The following is an 18650-nucleotide window of genomic DNA, read 5'->3' as shown; positions in this document are numbered from 1 at the left end:
TCCCAGGAGGCTTTGCACCTGACTTGGTGCCTGAAAGGGTCTTCTCACCTCAGGACGGTACTCCTAAGGACACAGGAAAAGACGTGTCTCCTATGTGCACTGACAGATGCAGATGGGGCTGGCGGCATAGCTACAAAAACACCAACACGGGGAAGGCGGAGCGGCCCACTGGTGGGCGGTCCGGCAGAGCTCCCTGTTCTGGAGGTGTGTGAGCAGGAGCTAAGTAGGCAACAGTGGACGGAAGGCTGGACTTCCAGACTCTTTAAAGAAACTAAACCAGACTCTTTAAAGAAAGCAACCTTTCACATGGCTACTGGGCAAATCCCACCTGCTCCGTTCCAACCTCTCTTCCTTCAGATCAAGCTCCGACTCCCTTCGAGGCCTCGATCATCCTATGTCCTCCTCTGCCTCCCATCTGGACGGGGTGCTCCACAGGGTGAGTCCACCAGTTCCCCAGGACAAGCCTGAGGAAGGACCGTGGGCTAGGCCCTCAGTGAACCACTTGACAGACGTGATTGCATTTAATCTTCACAGCAAGCTGGGACGCCGGGCGCTAATATTAGTGTCACTTTGCAGAACAGCAAACGGAGGTCAGAAAGTTCAGGCAACCTGCCAAAAATCACACAGCAACAGGACTGCTGAGAGTGAAGAGGCGAAGGGAGGGGTGCTGAACATGCGGGGTTCCCAGCCTCTATCTTCCCCTGGTCTCAAGGGGCATCTGCAGCAGGTGGGCGCACTTGGTTGCCCATCCGTGTCTAACTCTTGGGGAGCCCCATCTGGACACTGAGTGAGGTAGAAACTGGCGAACGAACCACAACCGCAGCCTTTGGGGTTGTGTGGGGAGGCAGGCAGGCTGCTCTCCCCAGCCGGCCATGGCCCCAGCCCTGCCCTACGCCGGCCCCATCAGAGTTGGTGCCAGCCCAGCATCTGCTCTTGGCAGCAGCTAAGAAAAGGGTGCAGCCGAGCTCAGCTCGCCTGGGGTCTAGGGTGGGAGGTGGGGCTCAGGTCAGGTGGGAGAGCCAGGAACTGCCTGAATCCAACACAGCCATGTCCTGCCCGTATTGAAGAACTGCTAGCAATCACTTCCTGGGCATTAGCTGGCCTCTTGGATAAGGATCTGGAAAAGGAAGCCTGCAAGGTATAGCAGAGGTATCACCAATCACCATCAAGACAGCGAGAAGCTACCCAGCGCCCATGGGTGCAGGCCCCGGGCTGGGCCCACTACACTTAGTTCTGGCACCAACCCAGAGGGGTGGCTACTTTCTCCCCCTCTTTACAGACAGGGAAACGGAGCTTCCATCTGACTGGATAGGCACTAGAGCCCAGAGAGAGAGAGCTGGGATCACCGGCTGGGACCTCCATGAGCAAAAGTCTGAGGCCCCAGGTGGCTGGAGGGAAGGTGGGGGTCTGGACACTCTGCCCACAGCCTGCAGCCTTCCCTGCCCAGGTTTTCATTGCAGCTCAGTGCCCGCCTTCGGGAAGGTTCCCCATCTCCTCCTCGGAGGCTAGGGTAGGCCCTGGGCCTCCAGCTGTCCTAGCTCTTGTCCTCTGGGCTGTCCCCCTTCTGCCCAGGCCCATCCCCACAGGGAGCCACATGGGAAGGCAGCGGCCATCCGGCATGCAGGGAACCCAGCTCTGAGCCCAGCGTCACCCTGGTTTACCACACGCGTTGGGCGGTCGCTTTCCCACCTGTAAGACGGGCCCCTGTGCCACTCTATCAGGAGAGAGAAACAGTGCGGAAGAGGAATTCCCTTCTATCCTGGGAAACCAGACTCTAAGGAAAGCCCTGACCCTCCTCCCTCAACACCCTCATCCCCAGCAGGGGAACCACCATCCCCTGGACTTGGTAGGGTCAAGGCATCCATGGAGAAGAGGGGTGGCTCGGGGAAGGTTTGCTTCCGTCTCTGATGTAAAGGTCAGTGATGCCACCATGCTACCTTGCACAGAGTTTTAACCTGAGCAAAATGGTGCCTGCAGAGGGGGCCCTCAGCTGGACCGAATTTCGCTCTGTGCACACAATGGACTCCCATCACTGCCTCTTACAGACTGCATGCCTTTGGATATGCCATTGAACCTTTCTGAGACTCGGTTTCCCAAAGATCAATGGGCTCTTAGCCATCGCAGACCACTGGTGTTTATTCATATTCGTTGTCCCCATGCCTAACCTCAGTCTCACAATCTGCAAGCTGGACACCTGGGTGGGACCGGCTCCCAGGGCTGCTTCAGGGTCGGTGACAGGGTGACAGGCCTGGATACCAGACCACATCCAGAGGGGGAAGTGACTTGCCTGGACTGTCCGGAGGAGATAGCCACGGCGGGGGAATCCCCTCGGTGGCCGCCCCAGGGCCAGCGCAGGGTCATTTCCTTCCTGGTTCAAACCCGCGGTCACTCCTCCTGTTCGCCCCCCTACCTAACCCCCCCCACTAAGTGCCCTGCGCTGGCAGCGGGAACTCGGGACCAGGCAGGATTTCCTCTGCGGACCTGGGGCTCCCGGAGCCGCCAGTCCTCCAAAACCCCGCGGGGCCGCGAACTGCAAGTGCGGCGGCCCGGGCCAGCCTAGCTGGCACGGGGCCTCCTCGGCGACCCCTCTCCCTCCGGCCCCTTTGATCCAGCCCCTGCAGCCCGCCGCCTCCTGGCCGGGATTTCAGCACCAAGAAGCTGATGCTTCGCTCCCTCTTGGCAACACCGGCGGCGCTAGGACCCCGCGGCCGGCCCGAAGGGAGGCGTGGTGGGGCGGGAGAGGTATTTAAATGGGAGCCCGAGCCGGGCCCTCGCGGGTTCGGCTCCCGCGGGGCGGAGGATCTGCCGGGCGCCTCCTCGGGCCGCGACCCCGGGGTCTGGCGCGGGGTGGGACCGGGGAGCGGGTTCGCGCAAAATGTGCCGGGGCTGCGCGGGCAAGGAGCGGCGGCCGCGCTGAGCCAGGTAGGAGCGAACGGGGGTGGGGGGTGGCTGGCCCGCCCTCGGGGAACCGCCTGCCCCGCGCCTCTCCGGAGCAGAGGACCTGGAGCGGGGCTGGGTCCTCCTCCCGCCCCCGTCCTCCACCTCCCACGTGGAGTCAGGGTTGACCCTCCTGGGAGGTCTCCCAGGCTGCTAACTCAACAGATCTTTCCCCGCAAAAAAAGTGAGACCTGTGCCCATTTGACAGCCCTTGGCGGGAACGTACCTTTAGTTAAGGGCAGACTAGGATTTGAATCCATCCAGAGCTCCTATGATCCTCTGCTCTGCGCTGGGCGGCTGGGCGTGGGGCTTCCCATCCCACCGCACCAGATAGCTTGCCTACCTGAGGTGAGGGGCTAAGGAGGACCCTCCCCTCTCTTCAGGGGTCCCTGGCACAGCCGTCTTCATGGGTGGTAAGATGTGAGGGACCCCTACCCCCACCCTGAGCTGCCTGAAATTCCGTCATCACAGCCGCATTCCTTTGGGTTAAGGTCTAATTCCTCCGTGGGATGCACATGTCTGCCCTTAATGATTCACTGCTGGTTTAGGGGCTCCCACAGCCGCTCTCTCGGGACCCCACTCTGCCAGTGGTCCCTGATGAGCAGAGAAGGGGGAGTCGCCGGGACCAGCCCTGTGAGCCTGTCCCCTTATGGATGTTGGGGGGAAGCTGTCATTAGAGGGAGTTAGAGAGGGAGATCTTGGCCTGGTGCAGTGGACCATTCGCTTTGGAACCAGACAGACTGGATTCTCATCCTGACTCTGTTAACTGACTGTGTGACTTTGGGTCAGTCGCCTCTCTGAGCTTTGTTTTCCTCATAGGCAAATTGGGGACAGTTAGAAAGGCGCCAGGCAGTTCAGCACCTGCTGGAGAGAAAACAGCATTCGGGTCATGCAGACCTGGGATGAATCCCAACATACTCATGAGCTGGGTAACCTGCTGGGTAAATCATTTTATCTTTCTGAGCCTCAGTTTTCCTCATCTGTAAAATGGAAAATTATAGTAACTACTGGTTTGTTGTGAGAAGTAAGTGAGATAATATAGGTCGGGTACTTAGGAGAATGTCTAGCATTCTTAAATGGTAAGGATGGGCTTATTTATGATAGTAGGCATTGTCCCACCTCATTCCCCCCACCCTCTCTCTTTCTGCACACACACAAACACACACACACACACACACACACACACACACATTCTTTAACATTTCTCTTCCTGGTCAGAATCCTAAGATATCTTTTGCCTTGGCCTCTAAGTCTACAAGCTTGCGGTCTCCATTCTCAGCATACCTCGCCTAAGCTGTTTAGCTCTGCCGGTCATTGTCCCAGCTAAACAGACAATCTGTCCAGGACATTATCACAGGCAGTATCAGCTTGCTCATCACATTAGTGGGAGAGGCCAGCGGTAGAATGGGAACCAGGCCACTTGCCCTACTGATGGGGCACTGAGGCCCTGGAGGGTTAAGGGGCTTGCCCCAGAACGGGCTGGGGAACAGCAGTCTAGATGTCAGTCTGGGTCTAAGTGACCCCAGCTTTCCCTCGTGAGAGTGAGTTGCCCTCAAATTCCACACATCCATCAGCAGTGCCCTTTGTTCTGGGCACTGCTGATGGATGCCCACTGCTGAGGGGCCCCCTTCTGTCAGATGCCAGGCCCGAGCTCCGCTGGTACAGGGATTGTCCATGCTGGATGCCCTGATGCCCCAATTGGGGGCAGAATGAGATTTGGCAGGCAGAGGAGGGGGGAATGAGGGCCCCTTTGGGCTGCAGTGCCTTCCAGTTCTGCGCCAAGCCCTTCCTTGTCCTCACCTCACACTTACCCCTCAGCCCATTTCAGTAGAGCTCGGCACCCCTCCCTCTGCCATTTGTTCAATCGATCGCTGGTGAGCACCCTTTGGTAGACTCCTGTCCTCATAGAATAAAACATTAATGATCAGGAAGTGATCAACGTGATGAAAGCAGTAAGCCATGGGAAGGGCTGGGGAAGAGCCTTCCAGGCGGAGGGAGCAGCGGGGCAAAGGCCCTGGGGTGGGAATGCACTTGCGGTGGTTGAGGAATGGTGAGAAGAATGGCAAACACTAGGATTTGCTGAGGGAAGGGCAAATGGTAGATGGAGTCAGAGAGGAGGGGGATCAAGCCTGGATTATACTGCAGGTTTTCAGGCAACGAGATTCATGATCTGATCTATGGTTTAACGACACCTCTGGCCGCTGTGTGAAGGACAGACTGAAAGGGGTCGGGGTGGACGTAAGGTGTTGCTGTGGTGGAGGCCCAGGGTCATGGTGGTGACTCTGTGGTAATGATGGAGGAGGGAGGTGGGCAGCTCTGGGGGTTTCCTCAGAGAACAGACCAAACCCACTGACAGGGAGGAAGGCGTGTGGCAGGGAGGTCAAGGAGAGCATCTGCTCTCGCCACTGTCCCCGTGTTGCCCTGTCCCTGAGACTCCTCCTGAGGGGCAATCCCAGAGTGCCCGGTGCTGTGCTCACTGGAAGCTCAGGGGCTGTGGGAACCCGGAGGCAGAGCCAATCACATAGCCTACACTTGGGAAACCAGAGAAGGCTCCTTGGAGGAGGTGACATCTAAGCTGAGACCCAAAGGACAAGGAGGTATTCAGCACAAGAGAGAGGGTGAGGGAAGGGTTGGAGCAGCGAAAGGGGCTCTGAGGCCTGAAGAAAATAGGAGGCTTCCAGAACGCAGAGTGGGAGAGGGGAGGGTGAGAAATGAGGTTGGCCGCAAGGCACACTCCCCAAGGGCCTCAGAGGCCCCCTGAGGGGGTTCCACTCAATTCTGCGTGTGTGGTGATGTTCTGCTTTTTAAACAGCAGAACAAAATTTCCTGTAAAAGCCTGGCCCATGATGCAGGTGAGAAGAGCGAGCATTTGTGGGGGCAGAGGCCCCTGGCCCAGGGGAACCCAGGGAACAGGGTTTAAAAGACACATTTGAACAATAAAGGAACTCAGGCAGCCACCTTCATTTAAAATTCATTGTAAGGACAGCCAATGGGTCTAATAGTAAAGACCCAGCCCTCAAAGGTCCTATAAATACATCTTCTCCTAAAGCACCTTCAGAGTCTACACCTCAGCTCCCATTTATTGAGGCCTTTTTAGAGACCACATAGTGTAGAGGTTAAGAGCACAGACCTAGGAGCCAGACTTGTTGTCTGTGAGACCTTGAATCTGTTACTTAATCTCTCTGGGCCTCAGTTTTCCTGTCTGTAAAATGGGACTGCTAATCACGGAGTCAAGTCATTGAGTGATGGTGAGGATTAAATGAGTTAATACATGTGAAGTGTGGAGAAGCGTGCATACTAAGGGCTCCCTAAGTAGAATATATGTATTATTTGATATTTAAGAAAACTTGGTGAAGTCAGCATTAACCCCAGAAAAGGAAACTGAGCCTCAGAGAGGTGAAATGATCTGCACAAGGCGACACAGCAGGTTAGTGGAGGAATCAGAGGGAACAGTTGGATATGGGTGACTCTGAGTCCAGTGCTCTTAGAGGATTTTATGTATCCCTGCTTCTTAATGCTCTGTGTGTATTACGGCCACTTCTGTGCATTTATTTGTGTCCCCAGTTCCTAGCACAGAGCTAGATGTGAGGAGGCATTCAATAAAAGTGTGAGTGAATGAATGAATGAATGAATGAATGAAATGGATAGATTGAGCTGTGTATTCCTAGCCCCTGACCCAGGTCGCCAGTGAGTGAGCTCCTAGAAGCACTGAGGTTCCACCCTGCTGAGGGCACCCTGGCTGCTCACACAGGGCAGGGCAGGTCCCACAGGCCTGCGTGTCCCCCTGCCTGGCACGGTGGTGGCTTCAGTGAAAGTAAAGGGCCTGGCAGCCTGCTCCTCGGGAAGTTCGCAGCCACAATGCCGGGCCGGGGCAAGCCTCCGGTGGGGTTTCCTGTCAGGACTCCAGGCCCAGCCATCAAACAATGGCAGGGACTCAAGAATCAGAAAATCAAAAGGAAAAGAGCAAAATAAAGGTCCGTGTGTGTGTGTGTGTGTGTGTGTGTGTGTGTGTGTGTGTGTGTGTAATTCCATTTGGGGTCTGAGGAGCTACGAAGGGGTGACCTGCTTGTGGCTTGGGTAGAAAGGGAGTCAGGGGCCCAGCTCCCCACCTCCCCTCCCCCCAGCCCTGAGGTGGGCCCAGGGCAGCCCCTAGGGTCACTCTGCCTCCTGCTCGCCTCCTCCAGATTGTCTTCCACCAGGTGAAGTCTTTTGAAACCCAAATCTGACCATGTCGCCCACTGTTTAAACACTCTCTCCAGGGGCATGGCCTCTTGCCTTGGCGTAGCATTGGAGGCCCTCTGTGATGGGCTACACCTTAACGTCAGATACAGCTGTGGTCTGGAGTTCTCTGAGGGCAGGCTGGGAGGGTACGGGCTGGCCATGGGAAGGAGCCTGGGTTTTACAATGTCCCCTTTCCTCCCTGCCCCACGCAGAGCCATGAGCCACCAGATCCTGCTGCTCCTGCCCGTGCTGACCCTGGGCCTGGCTACCTCCCAGCAGGGAGACAAGGTGCCCTGTAAGATGGTAAGAAGCCCTGCCTTGGCAGGGTAAGCTCCCACCCTCACCCCACCCTGCCCTACGGGGTTCTGACGTCCCAGCTCCAGAAGCCAAAACCAGAGGAGTCAGAAAAGGAAAAGGAATGCTAATTTAAACCTTGCATTTGATTAGCATCTGCTAGAATGTTTAAATACCTTCTTTACCATTAATCCTGCCTGGTAAGTACCATTTTACAGAATTGGAAGCTAAGGCTTGGAGAGGTTAAGTGACTTGTCCAAGGTCATTCACCTGGGACCACTGGGGCCAATATTGGACTCCATTCCCTCTGCCGCCACAGGGTGATACAGAATTTGGGGTCAGTCAGCTGGGAAGGGCTTTTCTGATTTGGGTCCTGGGCTCCTTGACGTGGGCCCATCGGCCACATCCCTGCTGGGAAGCCTCACTCATCACTGCCTGGGTCAAATGCTGCCCCCTTCAGGAAGCCTCTTCCGATTCCCCCCAGGCTGACATGGTCCTGTGTGCTCCTTTCCCTGGTCTTCCCCAGCCCCAAGCTTCCCTCCATCTCAATAGTGAGCACATAGTATAGTTTGAAAGTGGGCCCAGGCTTGTCTCCCCGCCAGACCTAGAACTTCCCACGGGCAGGGGCCGTGTTTGATTCACTTTGTTCCATTTTCCCGCCCCTTGCCGGGAGACTAGCCCTGCAGTGACTGTCACCCTGTGGGGCGCAGGGAAAGGAGACCACCCAGGTCCGCTTGTAAAGCTGGGCCGTCACTGAGTGCAAGGCAGGAGCTTGCCCTGGGGAAGAGACAGGCCCTGTGGCAGCCCACTTGGACCTGGGGCTGAGGCTTATGACACAGAACGGCCACCTGCTCCTGGAGGCTGCAGCGTCCTGGGGTGGTTGCCTTACCTCTTGCTCTTTAGAGCCCTCTGAGAACCCTTCCCAGAGCCCGGAATCACAGGCAGGGAAGGCCTCAATGTCACCAAACGCAGCCCCACATTCTGCCAGGGAGATAGACTCGGAGAAGGGAAGGCCCTGGCCACCCAGCAGGAAGCAGAACTGGGTGAGCTTTGGATCGGGGAGAATGAGATAACAGGCAGAAAGGTGCTTTCTGGACTGCCACAGAAGGAGTCATGATGATTTTTAAGATAATTTTTTTTTTTTTCATCTGCCGAGGGCTCACAGGGTGCCTGCTGCATGCTAAGAACTTTCCCTGTCTGCTGCTCAGATTCCTCTTTCTGCTGAGGAAACTGAGGCCGAGAGAAGAGCTGTGGCTACCAGGGTTATGCAGATAGGAAGCAGTAGAGCAGCATTCGAACCCAGCTCCCGGGCTTATGCTGCCCACTGCGAGTGACTCTTGCTGCCCTGCTTCCCTCTCTGTGCAGGTGGTAAAATGGAGTTGGGTGGCAAGTCTTCATCCCTCCTAAAACACACACACACACACACACACACACACACACACAAAACAAACAAACAAAAAAACCCCACAAAAACAAAAACAAAAAAACACACACAAAAAACCCACATAAAACAAAAAAACTTGGGCAGTGACACCCTGTCACCCCAGAGAGAGCGGGTAGAGTGTTGCCAAGGGCAGCTCCGAATTTGGCTAAGGGCTGACTCCTCCCAGACCCTTTCCCAAGCAAGTCAGTGGTGCTGAGGGCTGAGAGCTCAGGCAGCAGGAGGCGGAGTGCAGGGAGCCGCACTGGCCTTCTAGCTCCTTCCGACTGCACTGCAGAGCCGGGCAGCGGTGCAGCACTGCCCGCAGGCTCCGCCTCTGGGCCTCTGGCAGGGGGCCTGGGCACCCGGGCAGAAAGCAAGCCTTAGGCTCTGGGCTTGGCCAGCCTGTGTCCTGACTCCCTCTCAGGGGCTGGTGGCCCCGGGAGCCTTTGAGAATTCAGAGGCTTGCCTGTAGGATAATATGTGATGCATAGGACAGTGCTCCCCACATGGTAAATGCTCAGGCAGTGGTAACTGGTGTTCCTAGTGTTTACTCTGCTGGAGGACTCAACCTGGGTACTTGCTCAGCTGAGGGCACCGTGGCCAAACTTGGCTGGCAGTAGGAAAAGGAACTCCCAGTGGTAGTTTTGAGCTTCTGACTGTATGATTCGGGGAAGCCACCTTCCTCCTCCGAGCCTCAGTTTCCTCAGAGGGTACAATGAGGTAAATATGCCTTAATGGCGGTTCTCAACCTGTGGGTCCAGGCCCCTTTGGGGGTCGAACGGTCCTCTCACAGGGGTCTCCTAAGACATCCTGCATATCAGCTATTTACATTATGATTCATGACAGTAGCAAAGTTACAGTTATGAGGCAGCAACGAAAATAATTGTATGGTTGGGGGGGTCACCACAACATGAGGAACTGTATGAAAGGGTCGCAGCATTAGGAAGGTTGAGAACCACTGCCTTAGGAGATGGAACGAAGCACGGGATCTGTGCATCCAGTACAAGCCTGCCACACAGCTGGTGCTTCGTGGTTAGTGGCAGTCATTGTGTTAATGTTCCTTTTGCTGAGACTTCCTTAATAAGGGTGGACGGTCCGGGAGCCAAGGACAAGATGAGGGGCCATGCCTGGTGGCCCCAGCAGGCCAAGAGGTAGGAAGGGAGAAAGGGGCAAGGAGCCAGGCAAGACTGGCCTGGTGGCCAGGATGGTTTCTGGTTCATCCCGGGGCCGCTGTGCAGGCCGGTGACTGTGCTGCATCCAGTAGGAAGAGGCACACAGGGGCCTGTTGGAGGGCAGTCCATTCCTCCCCCTCCTCACCTTGGGATCTTGAGAGGAAGCTGACAGCTGGGCTAGGCAGGGAGCCCCGGGGGCTGGTGTTCCAGCCCCGCTGGCTTAGTTACTGACTCACCGTGACCTCGGGAGGTTCCCTGCCATTTTCAAGCTTGGGAGATGTCTCCCCATCCTGGAATTGGGTGGGCTGGACCCTTTATGCTCTAACAGTCTTTGACTTTAGTCTGAATATATGGATCATCCCTTTTCTTTCTTTTTAGAAAGGAGATTGACTCAATCCCTCAGACCTTTACTAAACCAGTGATGTCTACGACTCTTTCATTCATTAAAAAAAATTTAGTGAGCACCTTCTGAGCCAAGCCCAAGGCATCCACATTAATCAAAACAGGCCCTGTTTGCTCTGAGTTCACTGTCTGGCAGGTCCCCACACAGATAGGCACAATTCAGGGGCCAAAGCTATGACAGGAAGCACAGAAGCCGTAAGAAAACCCAGAGGAGTCCCCAACCTGGCCGGGAATCAGAAGGCTTCCTGGCAGAGGAGACCCTGGGCTCAGCATGCAGAGTTCCCCTGCAGACTTCGTTGGGAAGGACATAACCAGCACAGGGAACGGGAAGGAGGAGGCCCAGAGCTGGGGCCTGAAGGGCACAATGGTCAGTGGTCAGATGCCGTCACTGTGGGCTGGGCTGGAGTGGGTTGGGAGGAGAGGGGACAGTGCCTCGGGGGCCACAAACAGCCTTGAACCTGCTGAGAGTCCCGCAGTTTGCCCTGGAGGGGTTTACTGTAAACAGATGACACTGTCCGAGTGGAATCTGAGAGCAATTGCCAGCATGTGGTTGGTGGGTGGATCAGAAGGGTCCGTGAAGGCAGAAGCCGGCGCAGGAGTGGGCCTGAGCCGGGCGGTGATAGCAGTCAGACCAGCTGAGAAAGGCTGGGCTTCCTGGTGTGCTAGGAGAGATGAGAGGAAGACTGCATTTGCATGGAAAGACTTCTGGCCTCAGAAAGCACATGAGATAGAAGGACAAAAGCGGGGCCTTTAGATGTTAAAATATCTGGGTTCAAACCCAGCAGCTGGGTGATCCCGAAACCTTCCTTCCCCTCTCTGGGCTTGGTTTTCTTAAGTAGGGGCCATCCTACTGACAGGCAGGCTATTGCGAAGACCCAGCGAGACCGTGGGTCTGAAAATGCCAAGAAACCCAAGATGCTGAGTGGGTACTAGGGAAGCATGAGTTACTTTCTGGATAAGTAACCAGGGTGGTCATGTGACTTGATGGGGCACACAACACACATTCATAGTGCTGTCCTCCAAGGACGTGGGTGGGGACCCTGGACACTTCCCCCGTGCCGCTTACCCTCACCCCACCTCCGGGACCAGATCGGGACTGGGCATGGGAAGCAGAGCCACTGACGGGGTGGGGGTTGGTAGCAGCAGCAGAAAGGGCGCTCCTGGGGAGTGTCCCCGAGGAGGCAGGCTCTGGGACCCAGCGCTGTGCCCCACAGGAAGAGGGCTTGAATGAGATCGGAGGGCAGGAAGCTAAAAGCGGATGACAAGAGGGCAAACTGCATTTTTTTTTTTTTCCTTTTGGAAACAACTCCCCCAAAGCGGGTTAATCCAGTCTAACACCAACTGGGCCAATGTAACAACCCGGGCCCACAGAAGGAAGCCGGGTGTGGAACCAGGAGGCCTGGGCCCCAGCTTGGCTCTGTTCCTCGCGGCCCCGGGTCACTCTAGATCAAGCATGTCAAACTCGCGGGCCGCATGCCTCGTTCATTTAAACAAGGCTTGCAGCCCGTTGGCAGCGAGTTTGATGTGCTTGCTCTAAATCAGTAGTCAGCAGACAGCGGCTCTCAAGCCACGTGCTGCTTGTGAGCCGCGATTTTCCACTCTGTTGACTAATGAGCTTGCTGACCACTGCTCTAGATCAGTGCTTCCCAAAGTGTGGTACGCATACCCCAAGGGGTACGGGAAGAGCTTGGTGGGGGTACGCGTTGCACCGGAGTTTGGTGGGGATATGCACTGCACCGTGCTTAGTTGCGCCTAATTCTACGTTCTCATGAGTACGAGGGGTACTCAGCGTTACGAAAATTATAGAAGGGGTACACATATGCCAGAAGTTTGGGAAACACTGCTCTAGATGATCTGTGGCTCAGCTTCCTATAAAATGTGTTAGTGATTAGTACAGCGTTTTTTTGTCTGGTCATTTGTCCTTCTAACTTTCTATCACCTCTCTGTCCACCCATCAAAGCTTCCTCGAGTCCCTCCCTGATGCCAGTGCTGTACTGGGTGCCAGAGACAAGGCAGGGAGCAGGATGGGGTCATCCAGACATAGGGTGATTAGGCTGGGATGGAGGAACATGGAGCATCCTGATAGGCCAAGGGAGAAGCCCAGCCAAGCCTGGTGGGAGCTCACGTCATCCTTCCCAGAGGCACGTGTTTGATTCCAGCTCCTACTGCACCCACTAATGCCTTCCCCTCTTTCTGCCTCCCCCTCCCCAGGTGAACAAGGAGGTCTCCTGCCAGTGCCGCGGCCTGGCGCAGGTCCCCTCGGGGCTGCCGTGGGACACGGAGGCCCTTGACCTGTCTGGAAACCAGCTTCAGAGCATCCTGGCCTCGCCCCTCGGCCTCTACGCAGCGCTCCGCCACCTGGACCTGAGCGCCAACGAGATCAGCTTCCTCCAGCCGGGCGTCTTCCAGGCCCTGTCCCACCTGGAGCACCTCAACCTGGCCCACAACCGCCTGGCGCTGAGCGCCGGGGGCCTGGGTCACCTGCCGCACCTGAGCTCGCTGGACCTGTCCGGGAACAGCCTGTACAGCGGCCTGCTGGAGCAGCTGCTGGGGGAGGCGCCCGCCCTGCGCACCCTGGCCCTGGCGGAGAACAGCCTGACCCGCCTCGCCCGCCAGACCTTCGGGGGCACCCCCGCCCTGGAGCGGCTGGACCTGCACAGCAACGTGCTCATGGACATCGAGGACGGCGCCTTCGAGGCCCTGCCCCGCCTGACCCACCTCAACCTCTCCCGGAACTCCCTCACCTGCATCTCCGACTTCAGCCTCCCGCAGCTGCGGGTGCTGGACCTGAGCTGCAACAGCATCGAGGCCTTCCAGATGGCCCCCGAGCCGCAGGCCGGCTACCAGCTCACCTGGCTGGACCTGCGGGAGAACAAGCTGCTCCGCTTCCCGGACCTGGCCGCGCTCCCGGCGCTCCTCTACCTGAACGTGTCCAACAACCTCATCAGCCTCCCCGCGCGGCCGCCCCCGGGGGGCAAGGCCACCCATGCCCCTTCCGAGGGCTGGTCGGCCTCGCCCCTCTCGGACCCCCCCGGCCGCCGCCGGAACGCCAGCGCCCACCCCCTCTCCCAGCTCTCGAACCTGGATCTGAGCTACAACGAGATCGAGCTTGTCCCCGAGGGCTTTCTCGAGCACCTGACCTCCCTGCGCTTCCTGAACCTCAGCCGGAACTGCTTGCAGGCCTTCGAGGCTCCGCGGGCGGGCTCGCTGCCCTGCCTGGTGCTCCTGGACGTCAGCCACAACGCGCTGGGCACGCTGGAGCTGGGCGCCGGGGCCCTGGGGTCTCTGCGGACGCTGCTCCTGCAGCACAACGCCCTGCGCGGCCTGCCCCCGCAAACCTTTGCCGGCCTGGCGAGCTTGCAGAGGCTCAACCTGCAGGGGAACCGGGTCATTCCGTGTGGGGGGCCGGGCGGGCCCGGGTCCTCCGGCTGCGTGGACTTCTCTGGCATCTCCTCCCTCCGCAGCCTGAACTTAGTGGACAACGAGCTGGAGACGCTCCGGGCGGGTGCCTTCCTCCACACGCCCCTCACAGAGCTGGACCTCTCTTTCAACCCGGGCCTGGATGTGGCCACGAGGGCCCTGGCGGGCCTGGAGGCCTCCCTGGAGGTGCTGGCCCTGCAGGGCAACGGGCTGGAGGTCCTGCAGGTGGACCTGCCCTGCTTCAGCTGCCTCAAGCAGCTCAACCTCGCCGAGAACCGCCTGAGCCGCCTGCCGGCCTGGACGCAGGCCGTGTCTCTGGAGGTGCTGGACCTGAGGAACAACAGCTTCAGCCTGCTGCCCAGCAGCGCCATGGGCGGCCTGGAGACCAGCCTGCGGCGCCTCTACCTGCAGGGCAACCCGCTCAGCTGCTGCGGCAACGGCTGGCTGGCGGCCCAGCTGCACCAGGGCCGCGTGGACGTGGACGACGCCACCCGGGACCTGACCTGCCGCTTCGACTCCCAGGAGGAGGTGTTCCTCAGCCACGTGCGCCCCGAGGACTGTGAGAAGGGGGGGCTCAAGAACGTCAACCTCATCATCATCCTCACCTTCACGCTCGTCTCCGCCGTCGCCCTCGCCATGCTGGCCACCTGCTGCTGCGTCCGCCAGCAGAAGTTCAACCAGCAGTACAAAGCCTAGAGCAGCCGGGCTGCAGGAGAGCTCAGTGGGGAGCCCCTCCCAGGATGGCGGGGTGGGGGGGGGGGGAGCCGAGGGGAGCCTGAGGCACAGAGGAGGGCGAGGTCCAAACCAGGGCCACACCGTGAGCGTGAGCGGGGGGTCCCAGAGCCCTGGTCTCTGAACCCCAGCCCGGGCTTCCTGTCGCCGCCTCCTGCCACACTGGTAGGTGCCGCACTTCCCGGGCCTCACATGTGCTCCAGCTGCAGACGCTGGACGCCGAGCTGTATCGGGAGTGACGAAGAATGAGGATGACCCATCAGATCAACAAATCTTCACCCGACATCTGTTTTGTGCCACACCCTGCGCTGGGCACGGAGGACACAGCAAGCATCTCCCCATTGGGGCGGGGATGGCAACCCAGCGCTGTGCAGGGACCACACAGTGCGGAGCCCAGGGCTGTGAGTGCTGGAGAGGGAGGGGGGTCGGCTGGGAAGTGGGGGAGTCCTGCCCCGCCAGGCCAGGGCCGGGGAAGGGAAAGACCGGGAGGATTTGTCTGAGGCCTTTCCAAGGAGACTGTTTGTCACATCTTCTGATAATGACTCTCAGCTTCTCTGGAACATGACGAACTTGTAACAGGAAGAGAACCGGAGCCACATGCGCGTGCTTGGGGCCCAGCACTCCAGGCAGACCGTGGCGGCTGCAGCAGGTCGGGTTCCCAGGCTGCTGCCTTGGGCTTTGGCCAGCCCTGGTCCGTCATTTCCGGCTCCGGGCAGACTCTTTGCCCCACCTGGCTCTCTGGGGTTGCACACTGGCCCCAGTACCGCCGTGGCCTCCTCCACTCCCCGCTCCATCCCAGGAGGGGAAGGCCTGAGGCCTCTGGTTCTGTTTGGCCCCAGGCTTGGCAGCTGTAGCAAACCCAAGGCTGCGTCTGCCCCTTGATGACAACCTTCTGAGGCTGGTATTTAACACCAGTTTATAAAAGGGGCTCCAAGCCTCCCTGCAGGGTATCCCGGCTACAAAATGCGGCACTGAGATTCAGAACCACATCATCCTGACTCGGGGGGATGAGCTTTGCCGCTGCGGGGCTGCTGGCTGGCTGTCGGGGGGACAGAAAGTGGGCCCCGTTGCTGGCACGGGGCCTGGGAGCATCCTGCACTGTACATCCCACCAGTCCCTCTCTCTCCACTCTCCCAAGCAGGCAGAGAGAAGACAGGCGGCCACGGGCCCTCTCTTCCTCTGCCTCAGTTTCCCCTCGCTCCCTCCTTTGCAGATTGGTGTGGGTTCTTTCTCTCCTCTTGCTCTTGCATTCCCATTTTCCAAAGAGCACAGCCTAGAATGTGAGACCATGGAGTCCCACCTCCCCCTTACACAGATGGGGAAACTGAGGCTTAGGAAGAGAAAGGGACTTGCTCAGAGATGCACAAGTCAGTGGCAGAGCCTGTGGGAAAAAGGTGGATTCAGACCCCATTACGGGTGTCAGGAGGTGGATTGGGGAGATTGGACCTGAGTGATTTTTCTGCTCTCTCAGGTGCCACATCACAAGATAATGCTCCAGCCGCTCTTTTGGGTCCACCCCCTCTTAGAAAAGTGGGTTAAAAAAAAAAAAAAATCCAGATCTAAACCCTTGTTCCTCCTGCCCATGGAACCATGGGCTGTCCTGGGACCAGCCCAGGGCCCTATGCTGTTGTCTTCCCCTCCCACCTGTGCTTGGCTGGGGTCTGGTTCAGGATGGTGCTGGGTGAAGTGTGAGACAATGAACACTCCACTCTCTCTGCCCCATTCTACAGATGGAAAAACTGAGGCCCAGAGAGGGATCGAGGAGTCAGGAAGTCAATGGCAAAGCCAGGGCTGGAACTTGATGTCCTGGCCCCATCTGGGGCCCTGGGGGTCTGGGGGGCAGCCCAGGGGCCCAGTCCTGGTTGAATTGTGACAGAGGTGCTCACAGCACACACACACTCTTTCTCAGGCTTGGGGCAGGTGTGGGCCCCTCCACGCCTGGTCTTTGAAAACACTACACAATGCTGCTCTCACCTCCCAGGGCCAGGCCACAGCCCAGGCCCCGGGACTAGCTCTTTGTATAACCACATGAATGTATTAAAAAATGATGTTGGAGACACTGTGCGGCCTGCCTGCCTCCTCCTTGCTTCAGGTTCTCGGCACCATTGCACCCGTTCCAACCCTGCCCTCCTCCACTCCCGTTGTGGTCACTGGACCCTCATGGCGCACCCCTGGGAGATGGGCCTGCAGGTGGAATGCTGAGGCTCTTCTGGTCCTCACCCCCCAGGACCTCGGGGCCTCAGCAGCATCATGTCCCTTCACATTCAACAAAGCCTGCTCCCCCCACCGCGGAGGAGATGGCGGCTGTCAGCAGTTGGGCTCTCTGAGGCCCTTTCTCTGAGCACATCCCCTCTGCCCCACCTTGGGGTCCTCCCCCCTCCTCTCTCCTTTGCTCCCTCACTTCCCTCTCTCCTCAGCCCTTCCTCTCTGGTTGCTTCTTCCTCTCAGACCAGCTAAGCTCAAGTGGTGCTCATTTTTAAGCACAGTGAAAAGAGCCCGGGCCAGTTGCTCAGTGGTTAGTGTCGGGCTGTATACCGGATTCGATTTACAGTCAAGGGCACCTACCTTGGTTGCAAATTGACCAGCCCCAGTAGGGGTGCAGGTGGGAGGCAACCGGTCAATGTGTCTGTCTCATGTTGATGTTTCCCTCTCTATCCACCTCCCCCCGTCCCTCCTTTCCCTTCTCTCTAGAAATCAATGGGGAAAATATCCTTGGGTGAGGATTAAAAAAATAAAAATAGCGAAAAGATCCTTAAACCAACTTTCCCCTGTCTTCTCCTACTTCATGGGTAAACTTCTTAGCAAAGTGGCTTCTCTTTCTTACCCCCATTTTCAACCCACCCAGGCTGCCTTCAGCTCCTCAGAGCCCCACACTGCCCTGGCTAAGGTCACCAAGAGTTTGTCAGACTCTGTGCACTTTTCAGTGCGTACCCCTTGACCTCTCCACTGCAGCGGCTCCCACCCCTACCCTCCCATCACCCATGCCCTCCCTTGGCACACTCCCCCAGCATCTAGGATGCTGTACTTACGCGGTTCTCACCTTCCTCTCAGGCCACGTGTTTTCAGGCGCATCTGCCTGGAGCCGTCTGAACCAAAACCACGAGCTCTCCCGACCCAGGCCTTCTTCCCTCGGGCATGTCATCGCCCTCCCTGCCAGAGCCATCCCAGAGCTCTGTCTCCGCCCAGCCCCTTCTGAGCATGCAGCTCTGACACCCTGACACCCAGACGTCTCCCAGCTGGAGAACCGAAGGTCGCCCCACGGCTGGAGAACGAGAGTGAGCCGCCAGGCTGCAGTTTGGGCTGGTCTTGGAAGAGGAGCCAGGTGGGCCCCGATGAAGAGCTCTCCTGGGCTCTGGAAGGGAGTTGGAGGGTCAAGGTGGGGCAGGGAGGTCTGGGAGAGGAGGTGAGAGCACCTTACATGGTTAGGGGGCCGGCAAAGGGCTCTGAGGCAGTCTAGAAAGTACGGAGTGGTTCCCACTCACACTTTTCAGCCCCCCTGTGCTTGTCCTCCTGTGGCCCCCACTTCCCCTGACACCCAGATGCTGCTGCTTTGCAGGTGCCAGCCTCCCCTCCCCCAAGTTCCAGCTTAATGATGCTCTAACCTCCGCCCCACCCGCCCCTCCACATACACACACACCAACATCCTGGAGATTTCTCCAACCCAGCTTCTTCTCTGGTCTGTGGCCTCTTACCTCCCAACTCTGCTCCCAGTACCTATCACCAAAGGATAAGTTTACATGCCTACTTCATGGTTGGGGCTGGGCAGTGAGAGAGCATGTGAATCAACACCCTGGCACGCAGCAGGTGGTCAATGAAGGCCTCAGGGAAGGCAGTAGCAGGGCCTGAGCTCAGCCCAAGGCTTTATGGGCCTCCCATCCAGCCAGGAGCCCATCAGGCTCCTGACCCCTTTTCCTGGCAAACAGGAGTGTTTGCTCACCTGGTCAAGACCCCCCAGTGAGGCAGAAATTCCTGTTTTTGGCTAAACTCAGCCATGGCTGCCAACTAGGTCATCAGAGCATCCGGCAAGGGCCAGGGAGAGGAGAGGTCCT

The 18650-nt window shown here is 57.9% G+C and overlaps 1 protein-coding gene across 4 annotated transcripts; it reads left to right on the top strand.

The window, feature by feature from the left end:
• The first annotated feature begins 2734 nt into the window (after window positions 1–2734).
• Window positions 2735–16661, top strand: LRRC32 (leucine rich repeat containing 32). Of its 4 annotated transcripts, none has more exons than XM_045577553.1 (3): window positions 2735–2922; window positions 7367–7461; window positions 12661–16661. In XM_045577553.1, the coding sequence occupies exons 1-3, from the start codon at window positions 2751–2753 to the stop codon at window positions 14563–14565; spliced, it is 2172 nt and encodes a 723-aa protein (XP_045433509.1). In that variant the 5' UTR covers window positions 2735–2750; the 3' UTR covers window positions 14566–16661. The 4 variants fall into 4 exon arrangements, with proteins under 4 accessions (XP_045433509.1, XP_036283121.1, XP_036283122.1 ...); XM_036427228.2 differs by having other exon boundaries at window positions 2736–2922; window positions 7371–7461; XM_036427229.2 differs by lacking the exon at window positions 2735–2922 and adding an exon at window positions 2963–3350 and having other exon boundaries at window positions 7371–7461.
• Window positions 16662–18650: the final 1989 nt, after the last annotated feature.

Source organism: Pipistrellus kuhlii, unplaced genomic scaffold, assembly GCF_014108245.1.
Source record: "Pipistrellus kuhlii isolate mPipKuh1 unplaced genomic scaffold, mPipKuh1.p scaffold_m20_p_9, whole genome shotgun sequence".
In the NCBI taxonomy this organism is placed as follows: Eukaryota; Metazoa; Chordata; class Mammalia; order Chiroptera; family Vespertilionidae; genus Pipistrellus; species Pipistrellus kuhlii.
This window is presented reverse-complemented; position numbering and strand designations above follow the sequence as displayed.

Bases quoted from the DNA above. Each gene is read 5' to 3' on its own strand.
- LRRC32 (XM_045577553.1), top strand. From the start codon at position 2,751: ATGGGAGCCCGAGCCGGGCCCTCGCGGGTTCGGCTCCCGCGGGGCGGA. The intron at 2,923-7,366 runs GTAGGAGCGAAC...TCCCTGCCCCAC, and splicing joins CGGCGGCCGCGCTGAGCCAG to GCAGAGCCATGAGCCACCAG. The intron at 7,462-12,660 runs GTAAGAAGCCCT...CCCCCTCCCCAG, and splicing joins ACAAGGTGCCCTGTAAGATG to GTGAACAAGGAGGTCTCCTG.